Source organism: Mustela nigripes, chromosome 4 (genome assembly GCF_022355385.1).
Source record: "Mustela nigripes isolate SB6536 chromosome 4, MUSNIG.SB6536, whole genome shotgun sequence".
NCBI classification, from domain to species: Eukaryota; Metazoa; Chordata; class Mammalia; order Carnivora; family Mustelidae; genus Mustela; species Mustela nigripes.
Genome location: NC_081560.1, coordinates 152,508,571 through 152,536,243, shown reverse-complemented (window position 1 = coordinate 152,536,243; position 27,673 = coordinate 152,508,571). Strand labels below are relative to the sequence as shown.

At 54.5% G+C, this 27,673-nt stretch overlaps 1 protein-coding gene across 4 annotated transcripts; it reads left to right on the top strand.

The window, feature by feature from the left end:
- Window positions 1-529: 529 nt before the first annotated feature.
- OGDHL (oxoglutarate dehydrogenase L) lies at window positions 530-26,962 on the top strand. 4 transcript variants are annotated; one of them, XM_059398002.1, is made up of 24 exons: window positions 577-688; window positions 2,981-3,051; window positions 4,512-4,716; window positions 6,563-6,721; window positions 10,498-10,600; window positions 11,011-11,126; window positions 11,230-11,384; window positions 12,140-12,286; window positions 13,715-13,805; window positions 16,095-16,274; window positions 16,556-16,684; window positions 17,703-17,882; window positions 18,177-18,329; window positions 18,873-18,975; window positions 19,563-19,691; window positions 20,740-20,890; window positions 21,373-21,500; window positions 22,104-22,282; window positions 23,710-23,781; window positions 23,862-23,987; window positions 24,090-24,162; window positions 25,479-25,642; window positions 25,806-25,960; window positions 26,357-26,962. In XM_059398002.1, exons 3-24 carry the CDS (start codon window positions 4,513-4,515, stop codon window positions 26,478-26,480), a joined length of 3,021 nt encoding a protein of 1,006 aa, XP_059253985.1. In that variant the 5' UTR covers window positions 577-688; window positions 2,981-3,051; window position 4,512; the 3' UTR covers window positions 26,481-26,962. The 4 variants fall into 4 exon arrangements, with proteins under 4 accessions (XP_059253986.1, XP_059253987.1, XP_059253985.1 ...); XM_059398003.1 differs by lacking the exon at window positions 2,981-3,051 and having other exon boundaries at window positions 530-598; XM_059398001.1 differs by lacking the exon at window positions 2,981-3,051.
- The last annotated feature ends 711 nt before the right edge of the window (window positions 26,963-27,673 follow it).

Here is a 27,673-nt window from a genome sequence, read left to right as displayed (position 1 = left end):
AGTATACACAAAACCATGACCGAGCAATTCAACTTCTGCTTATATATTACAGAGAAAATTTCACACAGGTTCATAAGAGAATATGTAGGAAGATGTTCATTGCAGTATTGTTTGTGGCAACAGGGAGGTGAAGGCAATCTAGGTCTCCATGACTGGCACGATGGAAGAGTAAAAGGTTTATCAGGCTTTACGGTAACCACTTTATATGCATTATCTCTTTTCTTCAAAACAACCCTAAGTCAATGATACTTTTAATAGCATACAGTTTTACAGGAAATAAAACGGAAACTATCCTTCCATGCACACAAATGACTGGTTATTTTCTAGGGCATTTTCCTTAGTGTTCGTTTGAGGACATTGGAATTCAGGGGCTCAGAGCCACAGCAGGTGTCCCAGTCATACGGAGTTTTCTCACCCTGTGGTCTTTGGGATTTTCACTCTTCCCGGGCCCGGGAGACTTTGGGCGTGCCTGGGCTGTCAGCACCGCGGACAGCGCCAGCGGGTGAAGGGGCGGGGCGTACACAGAGACGTCACGACGCGCGGAGTCTCCCGGGCGCGCGCTCTCGAGCGGCCGGCGCTGCCGCGTCATGTGACCCAGGTAATTGGCTGGGCAAGCCGCGCACCCCCTGCGCGCAGCCCCTGACTTGCGGCTTCTTGGACTGCGCTGCTGCGCGGACCCGCCGGCCCGGTGAGCGCGGCGGCCCCGCCACTCCGGGTCTATGCACCTCCTCTATTCCTGCCTTCTCGGGGGCGGTCCCTCTGCTCTCGGGTCCTAGGGAGCCGCTATCCGGGGTCCTGAGCAGGGCCCCGTCGGCGGTGGCGGGGGTGGGGGAGTGAGCGTGACCTTGGCTCCGCCCTTGTTTGGCCGCGGCCTCTTCAAGGACCCTCAGCCGTTCGCGCAAGTTCGACCCTGTGAATGCAGTGTTTTGCGTGAAGGAGAGCCTTGTGAACGGTGGGGTTTCGGGCTTCAGCGTGGGTTCTCCAGCCCGAAGACCATAGAATGACCAGGCTGCCTTTTGTGGCCTTGGGGGAGGGGGGTGCCGGCTGCTTTTCCTCACCCTCTCAAAGGGCTGGCCTGCGGACAGCTGCGGAGCTGGTGATGGAGAGGGTCCCTCGTTATGTACCTGGTGGGACACATAGGCAGTTTTTCAAGTCTCGGGACCTCTTGGGGGCGGGCCCTTATAGACTCCTTTAACTATGGTCTCTGCTTACAGATGAGAAAACTGAGGCCTTGAGAGAGGCAGGATGGGCCAGAGGTTGCGCCAGCCTGGGAAGTGCTTCTCTCGTCCCCAGGGAGATGTTGGGGGAGAGGGGAAGGTGCAGCGGGGTGCAGTGGCATCAACCAGACTCTAAGGGTCCCACTCTGACCCCCTCCCCCTCCACCTAGAGGCCCAAGCCCGCCCTTGCGGCCTCTCCCCCTGCAACTCCTTACACATGCCCTAGTCTCTTGGAACAGGTCCCGGTTACCTTTGTACTTTTTATAACCTCTGAGCTTTAGCTCAGGCCCTCTGTCTCTGCCAGTGAAATAAGCACACCCCTCCATGCCCTGCTCCTTACCTTGGAGTCTGCCTTCTTTTGGGTTCAGCCAACTAGAGTTGGTTTTATTCCTGAGAAAAGCCCACCCAGATCTCAGAATGTGGGACCAGAGTACACCTGCAGCAGTGTGAATCCAGCCTCCATTGCTGCCTGGCTTCAAGGTCTTGGGGAGGGCCTTCCCCTCTTTGGATCTGTCTTAACTCATCTCTGCAGTGGACATAGGGGAGGGCAGTCCACACCAGGGCAGCCTGGACAGGGCCTTGTGTGTGGGAGGGTTCCTGGATGGCATGTCTATGGTTGTGGGGGTGGGGGTGGGGATAGTACTAACCTTGTCCATAGAAAGGTGACTCCCAAGAGCTGCCCAGAGCAACCTACCTATTTGTCTACCAGGGACTGGGCTGGGCAGGTGGTTCACAGGATGCCTGACTCTTAACTCTTTGCTACTGCCTTTACCTGTATGGGCAGGATGTGGCAGGGCTGGCTTGGGCTCTGGCTGGGGTTGATTCTGTTTCCACCCCTCCAGGGCTCTTGGGTCCTCAAGCCCTGCCAGAATGGGGGCAGGGGTGGCCAGCTGGCTTTCCTCCTGCCAGCCTGGGTGAAGGCCATAGCAGTGTCCAATAGCTGCTCCAGACCATTCAGTGTTTGTAAAACACAGTGTTCCTGCACTAGGGCCACTGGACACAGCCAGGCTTGGTCACTGCTACCCGAGCCATCCCGTTCCCCTGTGGGGGTGGGGGTGGGGGTGAGTGCGGTTGCGGGTAGAGAGTTCACTTTTGTTGGAAAGTGCATGTGGTTAAGGGAAATCTGGGTTTACATTTTGACTCTGCAGTGAGGAGGGCACAGGCTCTGGAGCCACACAGAGCCCCATCACTCGCCACCTTCTCACTTTGTGCCTCAGTTTCCTTTTTATAAGGTGGGGCTACTCTAAGTGCCCACCACATGAGATTGTTAAGGGGGTGAGTGAACACAGTGCCTGCACCAGAGTCAGTGCTCACAGACCGTGTGCTCTTTTATTCCTGCAATGAATGGTCTTAGTGTAGTGTCCAGTTTCCTTTGCTTTAGAATGGGATGATAGAACTTCCTGGCTTGTTTCCATTCTTTTGATGTCCTAGGCCAGTTTGTCTTGTGTCTCTCCCTCATTGCCTATGGTCACTTGGGCCCAGTCAGCCCTGTACTTGTATTTGTCTAGGGACAGTCAGAGGTAGAGTAGGGGTTGGGACCCTGGTACTCTGACCCCAGAGCCCAGGCTTTCCAGGGAGATCGAGCCCCTAGGGGCCCTTGCTGTGGAGCCTGGAATCATTGGCTGGTGGGGCTGGGCTTATAGCCCAAAGCTTCAGGGCTCAGCATGAGAAACTTGGGGGTACTGTGGGCTTAGGTTCCAGCTGAACCCACCCTCTGCCTCCCTTCACTGGACTGTATTTTTGCTTTTTAATTTGCTGTTTAGATTTCTCCTGGCTTCCTGGAGGAGCCTACTCTTTCTCCCTTGAGAAGACCACCCCCTTCTCTTTGCTTCATGTGAGTTCGGAGGGAAAGGGGGAGGAAGCAGGCTGGAAGTGCTTGTAGAAGGCCAACCAGATAGTTCTGGGGAATTGGTTGAGCTAAAGGGCAGGGGTAGAGTGGGGGAGCCTTGTCTAGGTGTATTGGCTCAGGGCCAGGTAGGACCTGGGAGCCACTTATGCCCCAGAAGGCATGTTTTCTGGGACTGAGTTATGTAAAGGGAAGCAGGACCCCCTGCTTACGTGGCCTCTGGTGGGGTGGCTTTGGTCCTGCGCCCTACTCAAAGGCTAGGATTCTCTGGGCAGAAGGGTGTTAATGAGGATTCAAGGGAAGCTGTTCTGTGTCCAGGCCATTCTCGGCTGGAGCAGAGGAGGGGGCTTTGCTCACAGTTGTGGAGGTGGGGTAGGGGAACAGAGGCCCTACTTTACATATCCTACATAGGAGGAAGTGGCCTTAGTGGGCCCTGTCAATTCTAGTCTGGCCTGGCTAGGGAGCCCCAGGGCTTGCCAGGATTGGAGGAGGCTCTCAGGCCCTCAAAACTGTCCTCTGATGAGGGAGGAGGTGGAGGAAGCTAGTGTTTAAAACTGGTTATTCAGGAGTTTTTCCTGGCAAAGGGTTGAGATGAGCTACAGGTTCTCCATCCTCTCCAGCCTGTATGGATCCCCTAAGCTGTTGGTTATCCTGAGTGCTGTTGGTTCTGAGTGTAAACTATGGGCAGGGTAGGAGAGCCAGAGCTGGGAGCTGGGGTGAGCTGGGCATGGGGCTGGCTTCTGATCTGCCTCTCGATATTTCCCCTGCCCTTCTCTGAGCCTCTGTTTTCCCCATTAGGAAGTGGGGTCATTAAGGCCTATAATTGGCTTTCTGGGCTGGTTTTGCAGTCAGAGGAAGACACTGTTCACTTCTGGTGACAGGGACCAGAGACTTGGCAGTGCCGTAGGCTTCCTGAAACAGTGCGGCCAGACCCCTTTCTTCAGGCTCTTTCCTGGCCAGGCATGGCACACACCAGCACGCCCCCTCCCCCCCCAGGACTCCCTTGCTCGAGTTTTAGGGTGGCCAGCTGCATGGCCCACTCTTTCTTGAGTGTAGTGCCCGCACATACCCTGGGACCCTCTGAGTGGGCTCCTGGTCCTGGGCTGAATGCTCCCTGAGCCAGCGCCTGGGTGAGGTACTTGTCTCTCTATCAGGCTTAGGGGGAGAGCAGCGAGGGAGTGTGGGCTGGAGTGAGTGGGGGCACAGCAGGATTGGGGCTCAGGGATGTTGAATAGCTGTTGGTGAAGTTGACTGAGCTGGGAGCTCCCACTCTAAGCAGTGACCCCAGGAGGGCTGGCCACCTGTCCTAGTCTCTTCTGTCCCATTGGTGCTGAGCCTGGGGCCACCTGCCCTGTAGAACCAACAAAAGCCAGAGGAGCCAGTAGCGGGTGCCAGAGCCTTTGTTCCGGTCCTGTGGTTTATGCCTCTCCCTCATTGCCCTTGTCCAGAATGAGTCAGCTGAGACTGCTGCCCTTCCGGCTTGGGGCGCAGGCCTCCAGGCTCCTGGCCCCACATGATGTCCAGATGTTCGGCTGGCGAAGCAGGTCGTCTGGGCCACCGGCTACCTTCCCGAGCAGCAAACGTGGAGGCAGCTCCAGTTACATGGAGGAGATGTACTTCGCCTGGTTGGAAAACCCCCAGAGCGTCCACAAGGTCGGCACCCCTACCTGTCTGCCATGCAGGAGGGAACCTTCTAGAGCCAGGCTGTGGAGGGGGTCCTGGGGAGAAGCACCTTGCCTGTCCTGTGATCTGGGCAGGTTCCTTTGCCTCTCAGCTCCTCCAGCGTTCCCGTTCATAAAAGCCTTGTCCTTGTGTTGGGTGAGGAGGGTCTGTGGCTGTCCCGTTGCTGACCCAGCCAGTCGGTGGTAGTCTGGTCTAGGAAGCCCCGATCCTGTCCTGCTCAGCCACACGGGGTCCAAGACCCACCCCTGCCCCCTTGTCATGGGGTGCTGTGCCCAGGAGGCTCTTTGTTGTGTAGTTAGGGCCAAAAGTGTTGACACAGGTACTGAGCTGATAAAATAAATACCTGCTGACTGTTAAAACAAGCAAACAAACAACAACAACAACAAAAAACACAAAATATCAGATGACAGAACGAGGAGTGAGAAGTGAAGCTGCTCTCCCTTGTCTTCACGCACCCTCCGAGGAAGGTAATAACATGATTCAAAACCAGAAAGTGTGGGCTTACATAATAAAAAGTCACCCTCCCCATCCATCCCTGATCTGCTCAGTGCCCGCCTGTCTGTCCCCCAGTTTATTCTTAGTTTCTTCTGTATCCTTTCAGAGTTTCCGTAAGTAAATGTATTGCAAACATAACTCAGTTCACCCCTTTACACGATGGCCGGGCACTCTTCTCTCAGCATACATGGTCGAAATTTCCCGTGTCAGTGCCTCAAGGGGCTCAGTGTTCTTTTCTCCAGTTGTGTAGTGTTTCCTAGCATGGCTGTACCACCCCTGTCCCCACTGACAGACAACTCACTCATTTCCAGTCCCTGGCTGTCACCGCCGGTGCCACAGGGCGTCACTTAGTCCATTTGTCATCTTGGGTGTGCACCGCTCTCTGCGGGATCAGTTCACCAAAGTTGGGTCACAGAAGGCTCCATGATACCATTTTTATGGGCATTGCCAAATTGCTTTCCAAAAGACTTGTGCCACTGGCTTCTCTCAGATGAGGGTGTGGAGAAAAAACACTTCTGTGTTCTTCTGGAACACGGAGCTGTTTGAGTATATGCATGTTTGCTTTTGGCTTCCACACGAGTGGTCTCAGCCACATCTCCTTCTGCTTGGTTCACTTTGCAGTGACATATCTTGGTGATGTTCTACATCCATAGTAATAAATGCACCTTTTTTTTTTTTAAGGCCGCATAATTGCCCAGAATTGAAAGGTACCATAATTTATTTAACCTGTTTCCTACTGGTCACCACTTAGATTCTTTTTAAAATTTTATTTTTGATTTATTTTTATTTTCAAGTAGTCTCTGTACCCAACATGGGGCTCAAACCTACAACCCAAGATCAAGAGTCACATGCTTTGCTGACAGAGGCAGCCACATGTTTCTAGATTTTTTTTTTTAATGTTGTCATTTTTATAAACAGTCTCATAGGGAACATCCTCACACGTACATCCAGGCACACAAGTACATCTGTAGAAATTACTGAAACAGAATTGCCGGTTCAGAAGGTACATTCATTGAAGATGTTGAGGGCCTGGTTGCCAACCCACAGTGTGTGAGGGCATGTTCCCCAGCCGCTTTCACACCTGAGACCCCTGGGTCACAAGTTAGAGCCTTCCCCCAGCACCCTTCCAAGCTGAAGAGATCTGGGCTTAGGGTTGGGGGATCCTGGGCTGTTACAAGAGGTCTCGGCAGAGTCCTGGGAAGGCCCTAAGAGCTATAGTGGTGAAGGAACACCCAACACCCCTTGAAACCCCCAGGCAGGGCCACCTTCCACTCCTCCCAGGCCCCGACTTGACCATTTTCTTCTTTCTACTTCTGCCCAGTCCTGGGACAGCTTCTTCCGAAAAGCCAGTGAGGAAGGCGCCTGGGATCCGGCTCAGCCACGGTTTCCTGAGAGCAGGCCGGCAGTCTCCAGTCGGACTGAGACCAGCAAGCTGGTAGAAGACCATCTGGCTGTGCAGTCTCTGATCCGGGCCTACCAGGTGAGTGGCGGGGAATGCCCAGGTAGGGAGGCCTGGCTTCTGGCATGTGGCCAGGTGCTGCTGGGAAGGGGACTGACTGGAAAGGGGGCTGACTTAGCTCCAGTCATCTCCTCTGGAGAGCCTTTCTCTGCGTCCTGTCATCCTGTCGGGTGGCTCTCGCTCTTCCCATGACTCATTGTCATGTAACTGTCCATATCACTAACCACGCCCTGGTGTTTGGTCTGGTCTTTCTTGTGGAGTGCTGTCTCACTCACCTGTATGTCCCACGCACCTACAGGATTTACTTAGTAATCAGTCTTGCTAAAGATTTGAAAATTGAGTAGATTGACCCTGTTCGTGTCTGTTTTCTTGACTGAGCATTCCAGGAGGACTGGGACTGATACACAGCAGGTGCTTACTTAGGGTTTACTTTCAGGTTTATAATGATGCCTCACTCTCTGCATGGATATATCAGGAAACAGCTCCTTCTCTACTGGCTGCTCTGTTCTGGGGACTTCAGCTCTCCCCTTCGGGCTCCCCAGGCTGGGCCCCTGCTCTGACAAAGCATCTTGATGAGGTGCCATAGTCTTGGTCTTGACCGAACAGGACTAATTGGAGAGGCCGCTCTGGGTTTTCCCTCCCTAACAAGTGTAATCATTTGGGATCTCTCTGGGAATCAGTGGCAGAAAGTATTTCCCAAGAGCAACTTGTCAGGCAGACCTGCAGAAGGAGGGGCAAGGGCATTCCAGGCCCTTGGCAGAGACTCCCTGGGAAGGAGCAGCAAGCCTCCAAGCCTCCACTGGAGCCGGGGAGGGGAGGCCTTAGCCAATGGAAATGGTGCCTTGCCTCTGGGTGGGGGGAGGGGGCTGGGCAGCTGCACTTCCTGGGTACCAGTGATGCAGAGCAGGGCTGGGCCACCCTGCTGGCCTAAGGACCTGTGGATTACATACCACCTGCAAGCAAAAGAAGTAATAATTGTTCCTCTTGGCTGAATGAGTCAGAAAATGATCTAACCATTTCCTTTGAAAACCAAGAACAAAGAACAGAAAACTCCATGTTAAGTACAGGGTAACATTCCTCGTGCTGCCTCAGGGCCTTGTCCTCTCAGCACAGTTCCCAGCTCTTTCGGGGCTCTTTGTTCTTTAGCCTAGACGATGCCCCGGGAGAGTCCTTCCAACGGGGCAGTGTCTGAATTCTGGCCTGTTACTGTGTTTTTTTTTTTTTTTTTTTTAAAGATTTTATTTATTTATTTGACAGACAGAGATCACAAGTAGGCAGAGAGGCAGGCAGAGAGAGAGGAGGAAGCAGGCTCCCTGTGGAGCAGAGAGCCCGATGTGGGGCTCGATCCCAGGACTCTGGGATCACAACCTGAGCCGAAGGCAGAGGCTTTAACCCACTGAGCCACCCAGGCGCCCCTGTTACTGTGTTTTTATGGGGTAGAAGTCTGCCAAAGGCTGTGCCTGTTGTGAGGGAGTTCCTTCCTACCAGGGCGGCTATAGCTCCTTGCTCTTGTTTGACCTGCCAACGGTGCTCAATTGTATAGCAAATCCCACCCCTATTACAGGGTCAGTCTCTAATCCTCTGTTACCACCTCAGGCCCTCACCTGTTGGCCGATGATTATGTTGAAGCCTATCCCAGACATACCATTTCATTCACCAAAGGTTTCAGCATGTATTTCTGTAGGTAAAGGCTCTTTCAAAATGTGCCATGATAGCGCCATCACCCCTAACAATGTTAACAATAATCCTAGGGGCATCAGATACCCGGTTGGTATTTACATTGTTTGTCTTTCGATTTTACTGCTTGAATGAATCAGGATCCAAATAAAGCCGTAGGTTGTGATAAGCTGATGCGGTTCTTAAGTCTATCGTGCTCTCCAGATACCTCTCTGGTTTTTCTCTGTGTGTGTGTATGGGTGCGTGTTTTTCTTGTCATTCATTCATTCGTTCACTTATTTATTTATTGTGTGTGTGTGAGTGTTTGTGTGTGTGTGTAAGAAACCAGGTTGTTTGTGCTGTAGAGTTTTTCTGAGTCTGGATTTTGCTGATTGCATCCCCATGGTGTCACTTCATCTGTCCCTTTGTCCCGTGTAATTTCTGTAAATTGGTAATTACATCTAGAAGCTTTATCCAATATAGATTTGATTTTTTTGTTTCAAAATCAGCTTCCTGGTGGTGATGGGTATTTCATCAGTTGGCAGCTCTGGATAATTATTTCCTGGACACATTAATTCATTAGGAGTGGTAAAAAGGGTGATCATACTCCGTTTCTACCTTTCTTTGTTTATTACCTGAAATGTTTCCATCAGGGGAAACTTCCATTGTTAACCCCATGTATCCTAAGCTGCAAAGGGTACAGGAAAGGCAAGATCAGTGCTTGATTTTTCTTTTTATTGGCTTATTTTCGAAAGTGTTCAGTGTCCTCCGAAGATGGTCCAGGAAGGTTTTTCTCCTTTTAGTGTGATATGAATGTATGAATTTAAACCTATGTGGTAAGTTTAATCTGTTACAGACACCATCCTTTCCATTGTCCCCTTGTGTCCTTAATTCCCTTCCCCAGTAGTTGGAGTACCCCTTTGCTTTCTGGTCTGAGGGGACGCTCCGAGCTTGTCTTGTGCATTTCTGCCCTGGACGAGCCAGTTCTTCAGGGAATGCTGGGAGTGTCCCTGGCGTGGTCTGGTCGTGACTTCTGGGCCCTTTTAGTGGTTAGAGCCAGGAACTATGTACATTTTTTTTTTTTTAAAGATAACACATTTATGGGTTTATTCTGATGCCTCCGTGTACTTCAGATGCAGGACTTGGGGTTTTTTCTTCTCTTCATTAATCTTACGTCACTGTCTTTTAAAGAAGCCAAAAGTAGAGGTTCCCAAAGACATCAATACCATGACTCACTTGATTTTCCCACAGTCTGTATACTACCGTTTTATGATATAACTCTTAATACAACCCCTACTGATTGGTAATTGAAATGAATTTGTAATACTTTTTCCTGGAATTCTATTTGCCTTTCGGGGATATTCTGTTAGTCGATTGTGTAGTTATGTGACAAAATGGATGTGTGAATTCACTTGTTTTTGTTTTAATTTTAAAACTTAATTTTGTTTTATATTATAGTGGTATAAAATATTCACAAGATTCCCAAATCAAATCTTCGAAGCGAAATATATTCTTAAAAGTCTGGCCTCTAGCCCTGGCATTCTACCCTATTTTGTCCTTTTTCCACAAGTAATAGTTTTTCTTGTTTTATGATGTATTTGTCTAATGCATATATTTATTTGCATATATACAGATAAGTGCAAATGTGTATATTTTCTCGAATCTCCTCTTTCTTAGATAACGGCAAGTTTGCCACACATCCTTTTCTGCAGTTTGCTTTTTCGCTTAACGGTATTGTGTGGAGATGACCTCACTGCAGCCGAAAGGGACCTTTTTTACTACTCGTAGCAGCTCTATCGTACTTCCTTGTCTGGGTTTCCCATATTCATATGCCAGTCTTCTACTGATGGACATTTCGGAAATTTCTAGAATTTTGTGACTGTCAGTACTACTGTAGTTAATCCTTTTGCATATGCATCCTCATTTTCAAAAGCTGACTGTTGCGCTTTGAAACAGGTTGAGCTCCTGCCGCCTTAGTGCCTGAGGCCTGGGCAATTGTGCAGTGGCCGGGTGCTGGAGACAGGTGGAAGGTGGAGATTCTAAAGTGGGAGATGAGGGGCCAGGGCCCAGAATGTGGCTTTTAGTGAGAGTCTGTCCATCTGTGTCCCAGCCTGGCCCCAACCTTTTTCCCTTTCTCCCAGATCCGGGGGCACCATGTGGCCCAGCTGGACCCCCTGGGCATTCTGGATGCGGATCTGGACTCCTTTGTGCCCTCAGATTTAATCACAACCATCGATAAATTGGGTGAGAGTTCTTGTTGCTCTGGCAGCTCCAGAGCCAGCTGGTACCTGTAGCCCAGTGAGGGGCTCTGGAACTGACTCGTCTCTGGAGCTTGGGGCTCAGCAGCCAGCCCTAGAGGCTTTCTTCTGCCCTTTGCCCATCTACCTCCCTGTACTGTCCCCCCATCATCCCTAGCTGGTACACCATGTTCAGCAACCTCAGAGACTCATTCCAGCACCCCCTTGTGGTAGAGGCTGGCCTCTGACTTTCGCCCTCCCTGGATCCTGTGGATAGGGTCCTTGAGCTTTAAGCCCCGAGCTGGTGGGGGAGCACCAGGGACACTGTTGGAAGTTCCGGGGGTCCTGCTAGGTCCCACTCAGCCTGACCCCCCTCCCCTCCCCTCTGCTGCCTGGGCTGTGTGTGTGCCTCATCAGCCTTCTATGACCTGCGGGAAGCTGACTTAGATAAGGAGTTCCAGCTGCCCACGACCACCTTCATCGGAGGGTCTGAACATACCCTCTCTCTGCGGGAGATCATTCGACGCCTGGAGGTGAGCTCTTTCTGGAGCCTACTAGAGGGAGGGCGGGTGCTGCCTTTTCAGAACAGTTGCCCCTCCTGCTGGCTCCTTGTGGAGTCCCTGCCTCTTCCCTCAGACTACCTACTGCCAGCACATCGGCCTAGAGTTCATGTTCATCAATGACGTGGAGCAGTGCCAGTGGATCCGGCAGAAGTTCGAGACGCCTGGCGTGATGCAGTTCTCCAGTGAGGAGAAGCGGACCCTGCTGGCCCGGCTGGTGCGCTCCATGAGGTCAGACCCACAGCCCTGCCCTGGGTGGCTGTGGTGATTGGAGGGGCTGCTCCAGGCTCTTCGAGAAGTCCCAGGCCCTGGTTAAGAAACTGGATCACTGGCAGGGGACGTCAGGACTGGGTGGGCCTCGTCCCCTGGCCTCGGGGAAGCCCATAAGAGGAGCACGGGGGGCAGGTGGGCAGGGATGGGCTCCAGGAGCATATGACAGCAGGGGCAGAGGGGCAGAAAGTGGCTGTGGGAATGTTTGGATAAGAAGCTTTCCCTCCATGGAGCAAGCGTCGCAGCACCTCCCTGCAGGCGGGGCGCCCCCTGGCTCTGCCTGCTGGCCATCTGAAGCTGGGTACACTGGGCTGCAGGGCCCTGAACAGCATGGGCTCAGCTGCCGGGTGCAGAATGGATACCTGGTGGAAGTGCAGGCTGGAATATGAATTGAGTGGTGCAGGGGTCTTTGGAGCATGGAGAGGGAGCCCTGTGTAGTGTGTGTGTGCAGGATGGTGGTCTGGGAGCTGGGGGTGGGGGAGAGAAGGTGAGAGATGGGTTTGGGTGCAGGCAGAGGTCTTTGCTTGGGCTGGGAGGATGCCCAGCCTCCCTCTGACCTATGCTTCTTATTGGCAGTTGTTGGTGGCAGGTCTTGATGATGCAGAAGGAGGTGACTTTGCCACTTCCTCTGTCCCAGGCACCCAGCCCTGGCCCTCACGAATAGCCCCTGTGAGCCCCATTCTCTCCATTCTTTCCCTTCTCCTCTCCCCAAGCAGATTTGAAGACTTCCTGGCCCGGAAATGGTCCTCCGAGAAGCGATTTGGCCTAGAGGGCTGTGAGGTCATGATCCCTGCCCTCAAGACCATCATTGACAAATCCAGTGAGATGGGGATCGAGAATGTCATCCTGGGGATGCCACACAGGTGGGCCCCCTTTCTGCTTCTCCACAGCCTGTCTGTTCTCCAGGTCCAGCAGAAAGAGGTGGAAGGGAGGGGATGAAAATCAGAGCAGGAGTTTTGGTGGAACCTGGCGGGGAGAGGTGGGATGGCCTAAAAAGTTCTCAGTCCTTGGGCCCTAGAACCTGCTCATCACAGAGTTAGGCACTTGGCCAAGGGCGCAAGGAGGCAGGGACTCCCCGTGTTTGCTCAGACTCCGTTTCTCTCTCCCCATGTTGCCACTGTCCTCAGGAGCGTCAGAATTTCAGAAAAGTGGTGTATTGTGCCTTTCAAGGTTCCTGTGGAGGGGTGTGTCCCAGGAAAGTGAGGGCCGGGTCTGGGCAGATGGCCTTGGGTTGGCATCCCCTGGACAAGGGGTCTGTGGAGGTGAGCTGAGGGCTTTTCCCCCCAGCTACAAGCTGACTGTGCATGGACTTGGAAGGCTGGCCCGGCAGCCTCTGAGCTGGAGCCTGTGGACTAGTGAAGCAGACAGCCTGGGGCCCGAGTCAGGGTGGCCAGGGGTCCTGGGGAACGGGGTGGAAGAGGACATGCTGAGCAGTCCCTGAAGCAGAGCCCCAGTATTTCCTATGGTCGTTTCCATCTGCTCACGGGTGGGCCAGTCCCGGACTGCACTAACATGAGGGGTGTCTAGGCATCCTGGTGCAATGTGAGAGGGTCCCTAACCTGTGGGCTGGCCTGCCAGGAGCCTGGGGCTGGTGTCTGCTGGTAGGGTATGGGGGTGAGCTCTGAGTCCTCCCCTGTGCCCTGATCAGCCTGGTGCCCACCCCTGAATGAACTGTCTCCTGATGGGAAGTCCAGGCTGGACTAGAGAGCCTCTGGCTACTTTCCTGACCCTACCTTTAGACTTCAGCTCCCCTGGACAGGTCCCCTGTAACTTCTGACCTTAGAATCAGTCAAATTCCCTCTTCCCGTCCTGTGGCAACACACTGCTGGCTGAGCTGGGAGTCATGTATGAGCAGCTTTGATGCGTTAGCAGGTTGGGGTTGGGGTACTGGGTTAGGCTCCACTTCTGGGTGATGGGGGTGGGTGGGGGGAGGGAGATGGGGTTCAGCAGGGAGGGAGGGGTGGGTGGCAGGAGTGGGGGCGTGTATATCCTGCCATGAGGCTGAGTGGCCATGAGGCTGGGTAGCTTCTGCTTATGAGGGCCCCCACAGTCAGAGTGAGAGTTACAGGGGTTTCTGGGGGAGCTGGCCAGCTAGAATCACTCATGGGCCTTGTAGATTGAGATGGACGAGAGGCTGGGCCTCCCTTGGGCTGTACACAGAGGGTTCCCCTGCCCCCCTCCCCCATGCTAATTCTGATAGCCCAGGTGGGCAGGCATGTGGGGAATGCTAGGGCCTACCAGGGAGAGGTGGCCTCTGTGCCAGATGAGAGTCCTACCACCTGTGGCTCCAGGGGCAGGCTGAATGTGCTGGCCAACGTGATTCGCAAGGACCTGGAGCAGATCTTCTGCCAGTTTGACCCCAAGCTGGAGGCGGCAGATGAGGTAGGTGCTGAGCCCTGGTCCCATTTATGTGGGCGGTGGACTAGGGAGGGGCTGGACCAGAAGCATCTAGGCTCAAGCAGACCTGGAGATGGATGGATATGTAGGAAAGTGGGAGAAAATGGGTGTGTTTGTGTGAGGTCCCTAAGGTGTTTTAGAGTGAGTACTGTGATCTCTGACAGCTGGGAGAGCCCTCAGGTAGTCCGGACCAGTGTCTTTATTTTCAGCTAGGGAAGCTAAGGCCCGGAGAGGTGCAGGGGAGGGCCTAAAGGCATTTATTTTGGCTGTGTGGTCTGATTCTGTTTGAAAGGTCCTGTGTACCAGCCCAGAAGGGTCTCTTACTCATATATTTGCCCAGGACAGCTTCCTGTGCCCGCTGAGGAGCAGAGGGAACATTTCTCTGCTCACACCCCGGCTCCTGGTCTGCACATATGTTAAGCACACCTACCATCCTGACGCGATCACTCACGCTAGGCGTGAACGCAGATGGCCTTCCTCTCTGTACTGTCTCTCTTCTGGCGTTCTCCAGCCTGTGCACGTGTGTGTGTATCTGTTTTCCTCTCTCCAGGCTGGTGACAGGATGAGGCAGGGACCTTGTCCCTGAACCTCCAGCACCCAGTACAGGGGCTTGGTTTGTTAAAGTGAACCACATCAACTGGCCACTCCAAGGTCATCCCATACATTAGGCAGAGCAGGGACTAAATCCACATCTGCTGGCTTCCAACCCAGAATCTCCCCAACATGCTGTTCATTTGGCTTCTCAGAGATCAGCGCACTCGCTCTGAAGTCACCTTCATCTCCCCTGGACTTGGTTTGTTCTTCTGTAAAATGGAGATGAAAACCCCTGCCCCCAGGATGGTGGTGAGGAATCACGGAGGTGACATGTGTAAACTGAAAAGTCTGGTCAAAGGATATTTTTTACAGAAGTATTTACTATTTTTTTTTAATCAGAAAAGAAATATGAACACTATTAAAAAAAAAAAAAAGTAGACTCGATGAGAGTGTTTCCCTCATGAGACCCTGCCCCTCTCCTGCTCTTGGAAGGCTCCTCTGTGGCTGGGGTATGTTTGTGTTCAGGTGTGTACTTCCACCAGTGTTCCACACAGGTACACACACACACCCACACAGCTGTCTGGTGCAGTCCTGTTTGCAAAAGGCTGGGGGAGCAGTCTCTGACAGCACTGGGCACCTTGCTGTTTTCCCTTAATGAGCTGTCGCTGCCTTGTGCAGTGCACGGGGGACCCCCGAGCTGTGAACACACTGCGGGGGTTCGCCTCGCCAGTTGATGGCGGTTAGGCTGCTGAATGAGTTTGTTTTCACACATGTGCGAGTACATTGTTGTATGGTGTCTGAGAGGGCAGTGGCCAGAGTGACTTCCCCCCCAGAGAGCTTCAAGACATCAGTGAGCCCACCCCCAGTGTGTGTGAGGGTCCCAGGCCCTTGTCCCCACTTACTCTGTCAGATCTTTCTGGCTTTGTCAATATGATAGATGCAAAAATGCTTGTATTTTAACATATTTCTTTGTTACTAAGTTGAGTATCTTTTCACATGTTTTTAAGCCACGTATATTTCTTTTTCTGTAAATTCCTCTTCCTGGCTTTTGCTCATTTTTCTATGGGATTTGGGGTTTTGTCTTGCTGATTTATAATAGTATCTTGTATATTGAGGGTGTTAGCTCTTTGCCTGAAGTTGTCTTATAAATATTTTCTCAGCTTGATTCTTTCCCCCCTAACACTGTGCATGGATTTGCTTCCCCGCCCCCACCCCGGCAGGTTTATTAAATTTTAGCTCCCTTATCTTTTATGCCTTCTGAGCTCTGTACATTGTTTGGAAGGGCTTTCCTTACTCCAAGATCACAAGATATATGATTTCTCTGCTATACTGTGGGTTCACCTGTTGTGTGTACAGTATTTGTTATTTGGTGTAAGGACTCAGGTAAGGTGCAGCTCCAATATTTGCCCAGAGGCCATGCCTCTTTTCTTAACAGCACCTTCATTTCTCTGCTTGCCCTGTCATTAACTCTGGGATGGTAGTTGGTAATGCAGAGGGGCTCTGATGAGGGAGCTTGTCTGGCCTCTTGAGCCAAGGCCCAGGGGAACATGTCTGCCTTTCTCAGGGAGGGGTAGTGTGTGGGAGTGTGAGGGCAAGAAGAGGGTGTGGGTTAGGAATAGCACAGCCTTCCCAGGGAGCAGAATTCAGGGAATGTCCCAGCCCCGCAGTGGGCTTGCATGTCTACTTCCTGCCTGTCTGCGGTGAGAGGGCTGTGTCATCAGCGCCTGCCTCCACCTTCAGGGCTCCGGAGATGTCAAATACCACCTCGGCATGTACCATGAGAGGATCAACCGGGTCACCAACAGAAATATCACTTTGTCCCTCGTGGCCAACCCCTCCCACCTGGAAGCCGTGGACCCTGTGGTGCAGGGAAAGACAAAGGCAGAACAGTTCTATCGAGGGGATGCCCAGGGCAAGAAGGTGAACCCACCTGGTTGCTAAGGGGTGTACCCTGAGGGGCTGGATCTGAGGACCGGGCTCTGAGGAATGGGCTCTGAGGGCTGAACTCTGAGAGAGTAATGGTCTCTGAGGGCTGGTCCCCGAGGAACTGAACTGTTAGGGGTGGGCTACGAGGGCTGGACTATGAGGCCTGGGCTCTGAGTACTAGCTTCTGACAAATAGGGCTTGGATCTTTACGTTGTAGGACACAGAGCTGGGCTGCCCAGGCTCAGATTCCTCCTGTCTCACATCCTGCCCCGCAGGTCATGTCCATCCTGGTTCATGGGGATGCTGCCTTCGCTGGCCAAGGTGTGGTGTACGAGACCTTCCACCTGAGTGACCTGCCCTCTTACACCACCAATGGTACTGTGCATGTGGTTGTCAACAACCAGGTGAGGACCTGGGCTGCCTGGCGGTCCTCTTCAGTGTCCCCCTTTCCTGAATTCCAGGTAGCACTTCTGCAGGAAGTCTGAGATGATCCCAGTTTTGTTTTTTTTTTTTTAAGATTTTATTTATTCAAGAGAGTGCATGAGAGCAAGTGAGGGTGTAGAGCAGAGGGAGAGGGACAAGCAGACACTGTGCTGAGTGTGGAGCCTGATGTGAGGCTTGATCTTAGGACCCTGAGATTGTGACCTGAACCAAGACACTTAACCGGCTGAGCCACCCGGGTGCCCCAAGATGATCCTGGCTTTAATCCCACCACTCTGCCACTCCTTAGTGTGTGACTTCAGGCAGGATCCCTGCTCTCCCCAGCCTGGTCTGTGAAATTGGTGTGTGTCTGTATGTATACAGTACATGTAAATGCACACACACATGCACACACCATGGAGGCGTTACAAGGACAAAGGTATACAGGTGTAGCTAGTACAGAGGCAGGACAGGAAACTAGATGCTCCTTTTAACTCTCCGGGAACCAGTGAGTCTGGGAGCACAGCTGTCACAGGCCTTTGCTCTTCTGGCTGCTGTGCTCACTAATAGCTCTTCTGAGCCTGTAAAGTTAATTGCCTTATTTGCATTAAGTCACTTACTTTTCACAGAATAACCCTGTGAAGTGGTATTTAATGAGCCCTTTTACCAGACAAGGAAACTGAGGCTTTGGGGAATTGAGCACTTGGCTTAGCACTGCACGCATAGCCACTGTGGGCCGTGGCAGCGAGCCAGGCCTGTGCTCTTCCACTGTATGAAATGTAGGACAAAAGCACAGGCAGGGTTTCCTTGGTGTTGCTGCCATCACTGTAGGATCTGCTGCAGTGCCTGATTGAGGGGCCCTTTATTCTTATCCTTCCTGTGCCATGTCTCTCCTGGTCACACCTAACCTCAAGGCAGAGATCCCCCCGAATTCCTGGACCCACTGGTCTCCCAGTGGGCGGTGCCTGTGTAGCTCTGCAGAGGTGCTGTCCACTCCTGCAGATCGGCTTCACCACAGACCCCCGCATGGCCCGCTCTTCACCATACCCCACCGACGTGGCCCGTGTGGTCAACGCGCCTATCTTCCACGTGAACGCCGATGACCCAGAGGCTGTGATATACGTCTGCAGTGTGGCAGCCGAGTGGAGGAACACGTTCAACAAAGACGTTGTGGTGGACTTGGTGGGTTTGGGGCTGGGACCAAGATGGGGGTGTGCGTGACCGACTGGGCTGCATCTGCGGTGTTGTGGGCACCGAGGGCTGGGAGTGCTTCCTGGCTGGAAGGTTTACTGCCACTGAGAGAGTCTGTGCAAAGGCTTGAATTGGAGGTGGGGCTTTCAGTGGTTCATGGTAGTTGGGGGCTTTTAAGGGCCTGGAAGGGTGTGTTCTGCCAGCCACCCCCAACCGTGCCCGCCTCCCCCTTGTGCAGTGACTAGGCCTGCATGGCCTGAGCCCCTCCTCACGCTGTCCTTGCAGGTCTGTTACCGTCGGCGTGGCCACAATGAGATGGACGAGCCCATGTTCACACAGCCGCTCATGTACAAACAGATCCACAGGCAGGTGCCTGTGCTGAAGAAGTACGCAGACAAGCTCATTGCTGAGGGCACAGTCACCCTGCAGGAGTTCGAGGTGGGCAGGCGGGCTGCATGGACGCCTGAGATAAGCCTCTGGCAGAGCTGGAATCCTGGAGTAGTTGCTGACATTGGCAGTGATTTCAAGAAGTAGCCAATATGGTCTTTGTCCTTGCAACTTGTCGTTGTCAAGGGGGACAGAGAGCCAAAGACATTTACAGCCTGGTGGGCCAGTGAATGCTTGCCATGTGAGGGAAGCTCTGCTTCAGGCAGGAATCCAGGAAGGCTTCCTGCAGGAGGCAGCCCTGAGCTGGGTTTGTCCCCACAGTTACCTATGGATGCATTGGTCCTCCTGCTTTAAGGGAGCTCTGAGAGCAAACGCTGTGAGTCTTTTCTGAGCTTCCTCCAAGTCCCTTGCTGAGCAGGAGGGATCCCCCTTAACTCCGAGACTTTAGCCCCTGGTCACAGGGTCCCTGCAGGCCAGCAGAAAGACAGTTCTAGAATGCAGCGAAGGGGACCAGGGCTTACAAGTCCAGGTTGGTCCAGCCTCTGGCTATCCAGGCCGTCACTGCCTCAATCCTTGCACTCACCCTAATTTCAGGAGGAAATCGCCAAATATGACCGGATCTGTGAAGAGGCATATGGCAGGTCCAAGGATAAAAAGATCCTGCATATAAAGCACTGGCTGGACTCCCCCTGGCCTGGTGAGTTTCCCCTGGCCCGGTGAGGGAGTGGTGTGTGGCTGAGAGTGACTCACCTGGGCGTGGGACCAGGACTGCAGTGGTCCTGGGTGAGGGCAGTCAGGGCCCAGCCCAGAGGCTGCACGCTTCATCCCTGAGACTCCTGAGGCTTTCGGTGGGGGGGGGGGGGGGGGGGGGGGGGCGGTTGGGTGCGGGGGGGGGGGGGCAGGGTACAGGAGAGATGCCTTTGGCCTGGGAGCATATCCAACCAGCTGTCCTCTGGAAAAGGAGGGCTGAGCCAAGGCAGGTGCACACCAAAGTGGAGGGAGCCTGGGGAAGGGATGCTCAGAGGGCCTTCATATGCTGGAGCTAGATGGCAGTGACCCTGGGCCCAGGGAGCAGCCCCCACAGGCACTCAGGAGAAGCTGTTGGGTAGGTGTTGGAGATGGAGCTGCGGCTGTCAGCTGTCTCGGGTCCTGAGGGTGGGTCAGGGTTTGAGTGCAGGTGGGGTTAAGGAAGAGCAGGGCCCCTGAGTCCTGGGAAGGCGGGCTGACCAGGGGATCAGAGGCCTGACCTCGACCCAAAAGCACACAGAGTCTCTGCCCTCGCAGGCTTCTTCAACGTGGACGGGGAGCCCAAGAGCATGACGTGCCCAGCCACAGGCATTCCCGAGGATATCCTGACCCACATCGGCGAGGTGGCTAGCTCTGTGCCCGTGGAGGACTTTAAGATCCACACTGGTGAGGCTGTGGGCAGGCACTGGCATGGCCCCTGCAGGAGATGGTGCTCAGGGGTCAGGGGAGCTGGGTTTGCGTCCCTACCCGGTGCTTGGCCGGTCAGCTGAGTTCTTGGAGCCTCTGGCACTCTTGTGAGGTGCCCGTGAGAGTAGTTCCTGTCAGGGTGGGCAGATGTGGAAGCCATGCCCGCTGCTGGGTGGTAGTGATGGAGGCTTATGTCGGGCCCCAAGGGTTTTCACAGTGCCTTTGCTGGAGTGGTCCGTGGGTCAGACAGAAGGAGAACAGAGAAGCAAGGGCTTCCATGGAGGGGCTGGTTGGTTCTGGAATGCTCGGAAGGGGCAGGAGTGTTGGGCCTGCTGGTGGTCTAGATGAATGAGAGAGGGCGAGCCTGCCGCTTCTGAGTGAACCTAGGCTAGCAGGTGGTTGCTGGCCCAGCCTCTCGGCTGGGTGGCCTGGAGGCCCGCCTGGTGTAGTTGGATGCCTGCATGTGCTCTGACCAGCCTGTGGGATTCCTGTACAATGTGCCTGGTGGCCCAGGTGTCTTGGGGTGCCTGCTCTGTGTGCCTGTCACCTCGGGCTGGTACAGGTGTAGGGCCAGCAGGAGTCCCTCTAGGGCCGGTGCCTGGGCTCAAACCCAGACACCTTTATAGTGGTGTGGTTGTGTGTAAATCAGTTCCCTCTTCTGAGCCCCAGTGTCCTCATCTGGAGACTAGGGACAGTCAGCAGCACTCTCTGGCAGGTGGCCAATGAGGAATGTTCCTGGCTCAGTGCACATGGTGTCGGTACGTGGCAGTCGCTCACTTACTGATGCCTGTTCTTTCTTCCTGAAGGGAGGGAGGTTGGTGGCCAGAAGTTCAGTCCTGCTTGTGGAGTGGAGGTGCCAGAGGAGGGCTGCCCAGTGCTGGGTCTCCTGTGGCCTGCCAGGGCCCTGCTCTGTGTGAGGGGTGTATACTGAATACATACATACCAGGTTAGGGCCCCGGTGCTACAGCTGTCCCAGCTGCGGTGGCTGAGGCCCTGCATCCCTCAGCGTGGCTGCTCATTCCTGCAGGCCTTTCTCGAATCCTCCGGGGCCGTGCGGACATGACCAAGACACGGACGGTGGACTGGGCGCTGGCGGAGTACATGGCCTTTGGCTCCCTGCTCAAGGAGGGCATCCATGTGCGGCTTAGCGGGCAGGACGTGGAGCGGGGCACGTTCAGGTGAGGGTGGGAGAGTGGTATCTGGGTCCTGGGCCCCACGGCATTAGCCTTGTCCTCACTGACCCCACGGGATTGCTGAGAACTCTCTGTGTGTGGGGTCTCCCAGAATCAGCCCAAGAGCTCTGGACGGAGCTGGCTCTTCCTCCTTTTCCTGGACCATGTCTGGCGAGCCCTTATCTGGCTGAGGTAGTCACAGGTAACCCCATCAGCCTCTCCAGGCCCCGGTCTTGGGTCAAGCCATCAGAGGGCTGCTTGGCCGCCTCTCTGACCCCTTCCACTGGGAAGGGAGGCTACCTGGAGGAGAGACCAGATTGCTCTGGCTTCCCAGGGCCTTCTTGGTGTCACCATCCTCTGGAATTCTGTCAGGTTTCCTGGCACAGTGACAGAGGCTTGCCTGCCTCCTGCTACCTGTCCCACCTGCTCTGGGTGAACAGGTGGTAATCCACCTGCCTTCCATCCCTTCCCCATCTGTCTCTCTCCAGTCACCGGCACCACGTTCTCCATGACCAGGAAGTTGACCGGAGGACATGTGTCCCCATGAACCACCTTTGGCCTGACCAGGCCCCCTACACTGTGTGCAACAGCTCCCTCTCAGAATATGGAGTCCTGGGTGGGTCAGAACTCGGCCTGCAGGTCAGGCGGGCCCTGTGATACCTGGGGACCAGAGAGGGTCTTGGACCCCAGGCTGTCCTGTCTTTATTATTTTGACCTTGACCACCCAGCTGCCCTATCTTAAGAGCCCCTCCAGAGGCTCTGGGCTCCCAGGACTGTGTCTCCTGTACTCTTTCCTCCCTAGCTTGACCTTTAACTAGCCTGCTTCCTCCTTTACTGCCTCGTCTGAGAAGCAGGAACCCTGCAGAGGGCAGCCCCCATCCTGTTCCTTCCCCTTTGCTGCACTGCACATATTTTGGGGGGATTCTTCTTGGCAGATGACTCCTGATGCTTCCCTAGGATATCTTTGGACTTGGCTTCTTGTCTAGATAAGGCTGAAGCTGGCCATATAGGGCTGAGGGTGGCATCTCTGGGCACATTGTGAGCTGCCAGGAAGGGAGATTCTGGCCTTTGGGCCCCAAGGAGTCCCCTGGCTCTTTCTGGCCTGCTGGGAAGGATGGGTGGGGGCGGGGAGAGTTAAGAGCAAGTGCTGATTTTGACTGGAGTCACTGCCACTTGGTGACAGTGTGCGGCGGGCTCTGTCTCTGTGTCTTCTGTTTAGGCTTTGAGTTGGGCTATGCCATGGCCAGCCCCAATGCCCTGGTCCTCTGGGAGGCTCAGTTTGGTGACTTCCACAACACAGCCCAGTGCATCATCGACCAGTTCATCAGCACCGGCCAGGCCAAGTGGGTGCGGCACAACGGCATCGTGCTGCTGCTGCCCCATGGCATGGAGGGCATGGTGAGGGCCACGTGGTGGCCGGGGGCCCGGAAGGCTCTGGTGTGCCTGGGAGAGGGTGGGTGGGCCCTTGGCTGCTTGCAGGCCTAGGGGGTGTTTTCCTTCCAGGCCCCTGGAACATATGGGTTTGCCCAGGGTGGCCCACGTGTCTGCAGCACTGCTCTCATTAGCCGACACGTCTGAGGGTTTGCTCTGGGCCTCGTGCTCTTTCATACCCTTTGTACAAACTCTTCTAGTCCCGACAACAAATGCAGTAGCTCTTGTTCCCGCTTTCCACATGAAGGAAACTGAGACAGAGAAGTAGAAGCTGGGACCTGAACATGATGCTCTGTAGTAGTGCCGTCCGGTGGTCTACTCCTGAGTGGTGGTACAGAGGGAGGACGGAGGGCAGGAGCAGAGCCCTCGAGACAACTTGGGGCGGGGTGCAGCCCAACTAGGTAGGGGACGTGTGGGGCCGTGCGGGCTGCAGGGCAGCAAGGAGCAGGGTGCGTGCAGCCTCTAACCTGGCTCTGTGACCTGGAGCAAGGCCTTCCCCACTCTGGATGGCTGGGCTGCTGTGCGTGTCCCCGAGGGCCTGTTCTGCATGGCCTGGTCATCCAGTCAGGGACTGATGACCTGGCCGGTGCATGAATCCTGGCCTGTCGCAGCCAGGATTCATGGTGCTGAGCGTCTTACACGCCCAGCGTCATCCTGTGGAAGTCTCACACCTGGGCTGGGCGGTCAGTCCTGTTTCCCGTTGCATACATGAGGAAAGAAGGGGAGTGACCTGCCCTGGGCTCGTAGCTGGAAAGGTCCAGGGTGGAGCAGGAGCCAGGCTGGGTGGGGAGGCTGGGAAGGCCTGACTGGAATCTGTGGGCTGTGGGACAGAGCACCCTGGTCCCTCGGGGAGCCACCCTGGATGCCAGTGTGGTGTCGTCCTCCTGCCTCATGGAGCAGAGGCACCCACGTGGGCGAGGGCAGGAGTAGGAGTCAGTCATGGGTTCGCATCTGCCCCTTGTGGTTGAGTGACCATGGGGTTGTTCTTAATCTCTTTGCCACTCAACTTCATCTGTAAAGTGAGAAAACATGTCTACACCATGGGGCTGCTTTCAGAATTAGTGAATAATGTGTATGGAGCCCATAAAACTCTGCCTGACACACAGCGGGTACTCACTAAATGGCAACTGCCCATTCTAGAACATTCTGGAAGAAGCACCTCATCTTGGCCTTTTTACCTGTTCTTCCTGTCCCACACATGTTCACAAGTGCTGGCTCTGACCAGACCGTCCTCTGAAGATGTTCTCTCCACTCTACTCCCACATTCCTGGTTCTTTACTGTGGTTTGGGCTCCAGAGAGAGAGGACATCTCCTCTAGGAAGCCACCCAGGTTTTCCCCTGTGCCCTGGGCCCCCACACTTAGGCCAGTCCATGCCATCGGCACTTGCTTTCAGGGCCCAGAGCACTCCTCAGCAAGGCCTGAGAGGTTCCTGCAGATGAGCAACGATGACTCTGATGCCTACCCTGTAAGTGCTGTGCTCCCTCCCTGGGCCAGGGCACGGGTGCCGCAGGTGGGCCAGCTCCCAGCCATACCCTGGCCCCCCAGGTGTTCACAGAGGACTTCGAAGTCAGCCAGCTCTACGACTGCAACTGGATTGTGGTCAACTGCTCCACGCCGGCCAACTACTTCCACGTGCTGCGCCGCCAGGTCCTGCTGCCCTTTCGTAAGCCGGTGAGCTGCCCGCCTTGCTCACGGCCATGATTGCGCCGGGCCCTGGGGACGGGAGCTCTGGCGGGGTGGGGCCGCAGGCAGCTGGGCATGTTTCCCTTCCAGCTGATCATCTTCACACCAAAATCTCTGTTGCGGCACCCAGAGGCCAAGTCCAGCTTCGACCAAATGGTATCTGGTAAGTGCCCAAGTCTACTGGGGAGGTGGCCAAGGGAGATCCTAGTGGCCCATGGTTCTCTGCTCCTGGGACTCTCGTCCTTGCCTCTGCTTGTGCCTCTGTAGTGGCTCCTGGCTCAGTCTCCATCAGTGGTCAGGTTGGGAGGGGAGGTTCGTGTGGTAGCCACCTGACATGGTCTGGGCAGGCTCACCTGGGCCAAGCAGCCGGGCCCCCGGCTGTGCTGGGGGAGCTGAGGGGGGAAGCCTGGTGTGGGCCTAGCTAAGAGGGCAGGGCACTGCGTATCATTCATGGAGTCAGTTTGGTTTTTTTTTTTTTTTTCCTCCTGAGCCAAATAGACATTGCTGGCCCTGGGGACCCAGTGTCCCTCCAGGAGCTTTCAGACGCCTTAACCTGAAAGTTGAGGGTCACGTAAAGCATCTGACCTGATCTGAAGGATCAGGGGTTAGAATTGAGATGTGATGCAGGGGAGGCTGAGGGAGGGGCTGAGGGGGGGCCCTGAGGCTCGCCAGAGCAGAGTCATCTTGGAAAACAGTCCTAAGTAGTAGAGGGAGATGGCAGGTGCTGGCCAGAAAGGGACTTGGCATGGTGGACAGGTGTTTTTCACCTGTATATGTTTGGGCATCCCCTCGGGTGTGGGCGGGTGACTGAGCCAGCAGTTCAGACCCCTGGCATTGGCTTTGCGGACCGCCCCACCTGAGCATCCGGTGCTCACTTTCCTCTGCTGGGGATGGGCAACTGCTTTCCCTCTGCGCCTCAGTGTCCTCGCCTGAGATTGGGGGACACCAGAGTGACTTCTCTGCTGCACGCTTGGCTTGGTGCCTGGCATGTGGTGTGCGCGCAGGAAGGAAAAATGTTCAGGGTGGTGGGGGCTTGGCTGCAGGGCTGAGGGAGGGAGGGACAAATGTGCAGCAGCCTCCCAGACAGCTGCTCACCTTCTAGCATGGTGGTGCAGTGGCTGGAGTGCATGCAGGAGGGAGGCGTGACTGGCTGGGGAGCAGGTTTGGCACAGACATCGATGCCATTAGATGTGGACTAGATGCCACCTTCTCTGTTCCCCCCAGAGGTCCTCCCCAGCATACATGCCCACCTGCACCCCCAGCCTGCAACCTTACATGTTCATGTTCCCAGGGCTGTGCCCTTGACTCCAGCCCATCTCAGGGTGTCATCAGTCCGCTGCTCCATAGATTGGCTCAGAGGTGCCCATGGCAGCCACAGATCCAAACCTGGGGTTAGTCTCAGGGACCAGAGAGAGCCTTGTGGGGCAGCAGGAATGGAGGCCTGGTTCTCAGGCTGTCTGTGCCCTGTTGGACCTCCAGGGACCAGCTTCCTGCGGGTGATTCCTGAGGACGGGGCTGCGGCGCGGGCCCCCGAGCGGGTTCGGCGGCTCATCTTCTGCACTGGAAAGGTGTACTATGACCTGGTGAAAGAGCGCAGCAGCCAGGGCCTGGAGGAGCAAGTGGCCATCACCCGCCTGGAACAGGTGCAGCCTAAGCCCTCGCCCAGTCAGAGTAATGGATGGGGTCAGATCAACGGCCCCCCAGCTTTAGGAGGCATGCCCGTGAGGGGCAGGGCTCAGCCTCACCAGGGGTGCTGAGGCTGCTGCCCTCCCCTGGGGTACTCTGCTGTCTCCCTGCCTGCCCCAGATCTCTCCGTTCCCCTTCGACTTGATCAAGCGAGAGGCAGAGAAGTACCCAGGCGCAGAGCTGGTGTGGTGCCAGGAGGAGCACAAGAACATGGGCTACTATGACTACATCAACCCGCGCTTCATGACCATCCTGAGCCGGGCGCGCCCCATATGGTATGAGCCTGGCTGTGGGTGCCCCTTGCCTCCTCTGGGCCCAAGGGACTCTGGGGGCATGAGGCCCCATCCTGGCTCTACCTGCCCTGTTGGCCACTGCCCTTCTCTGGACCAGGTTGGAAATTGAGGGGATGGGTCCCCTAGTCATTGCTGGTCCTGTGATTGTTAATGCCAGATCAGGGACCCCGTCAGTTCTGCCTTATGGAGAGTAAACCTTTGTTTTTGTTCTGCAGCCAGAGCTGAATGAGAGAACCTCCTTTGATCTTAGGCCAGTTGCTTGGCCTCTTGGAGCCTCCGGCTCTTCGTCTCTACGGCAGGGTGGTAGACCTGATGCAGTCCTGGGGTAGTGGCTGGGTCGGGCCCAGGCCTCCGCTTAACTTGTCTCTTCTCCTCCAGGTACGTTGGCCGTGACCCAGCGGCCGCACCGGCCACAGGAAATAGGAACACTCACCTGGTTTCTCTGAAGAAGTTTCTGGATACTGCCTTTAATCTCCAGGCTTTTGAGGGCAAGACATTTTAGAGTTGGCAGGGCCCAGCTGGGTCTTTCTGTGGGACTGGCTGGGGACATGATGGGGGCTGTCATGGAGAGGGATGGATGGTGCTTCTGCCCAGGGGAGGGGCCGTCTAGAGCTCCAGGATAAAACAATACTCATGTAAGTGATTCAGGCCAAAGAGTGGGCGTGCCAGCTTCGGTATTACACCACCTGGGTTATCGTGTTTATGTCAGAATCTATTAGGACTGAGCAAGCCAGAGGGGTCTGATAGATGGGCTGTCATTCGGGTGTGTTTCCCCACTGGCCCTGGTCTTTCTGAAATTTTTGTTTGGCTTCTCCGTCAGTGCTGTTCATGTCTCTGCAGACGGCCACGCGGGAGCCCATGTCTTTGGTCCCTCTCCCCATCCCAGCAGACTTGATTGCTGCTTACCCTGTCCCATTCATCTGTAGATTCAAGGAATGTTCCCTTTTGTGCTCTTAGAAATAAAGATTTCAGCAATAACAGCCAGGTGAAGCAAAACCCTGCCAGGTGATTTATATGTGCTCTGTTTTATGGGGCGTGTCATAATGAGATGTGTCAGCTTCTGTGTGAAATATAGCCACAGCTCATGTGTACCAAAGTAGAAACCAAATAACAGAGAAATAAAAAAATGCTTAAGAGAGGTTTTCTGTTTTCATTTCATGTTGTAAAATTGGGGAAGAGGCATATGGTTTAGAGAGGGTAAGGAATGGGGAGGAAGAAAAAAGACTGAACATGTGGAGGGTAAAATATCTGCCTCCACTGGACAGATTTCTTTTTGCGCCCTAGGCAGTGTTTGCCAACAATCTGTTGGCATGTCCACTCTTCAGCCTTTTGTTGATTTTGCTTCCCCACAAAGATGCTGGGAAGGTGCAGCAGAAGAAGGATGTCTTGCTTTCTACTAAGCATTTATTCATTTATCGCTTCTTTGAGTACTTAATTAGTACTCTGTGCTAGATGCTGGGGCCTAAGTAAAAGACTTATATTGGAGGTAAGTTCAGAGGGCTGTGAGAATCAAGGAAGACCTCCTGGAGGAGGCTCAGTTGGGCTGAGCAGAGAGCCTTCATGCTCCAGAGGTGAATGGTTGGGTGTCCACCTGTAGCACACATTGCCCTTCCTCACTCTCAGTGTAGAAAGACTGTGCAAAGGCTGATGAAGACCAGCTGCCGAGATCCTGAACTGAGGAAAGCCAGCTTCTCG

Excerpts from the sequence above, each read along its gene's own strand:
- OGDHL (XM_059398003.1), top strand. The coding sequence starts at position 4,513 with ATGAGTCAGCTGAGACTGCTGCCCTTCCGGCTTGGGGCGCAGGCCTCC. Across the intron at positions 11,127-11,229 it reads AGATCATTCGACGCCTGGAG|ACTACCTACTGCCAGCACAT; the intron begins GTGAGCTCTTTC and ends CTCTTCCCTCAG. Across the intron at positions 19,692-20,739 it reads GGACTTTAAGATCCACACTG|GCCTTTCTCGAATCCTCCGG; the intron begins GTGAGGCTGTGG and ends TCATTCCTGCAG.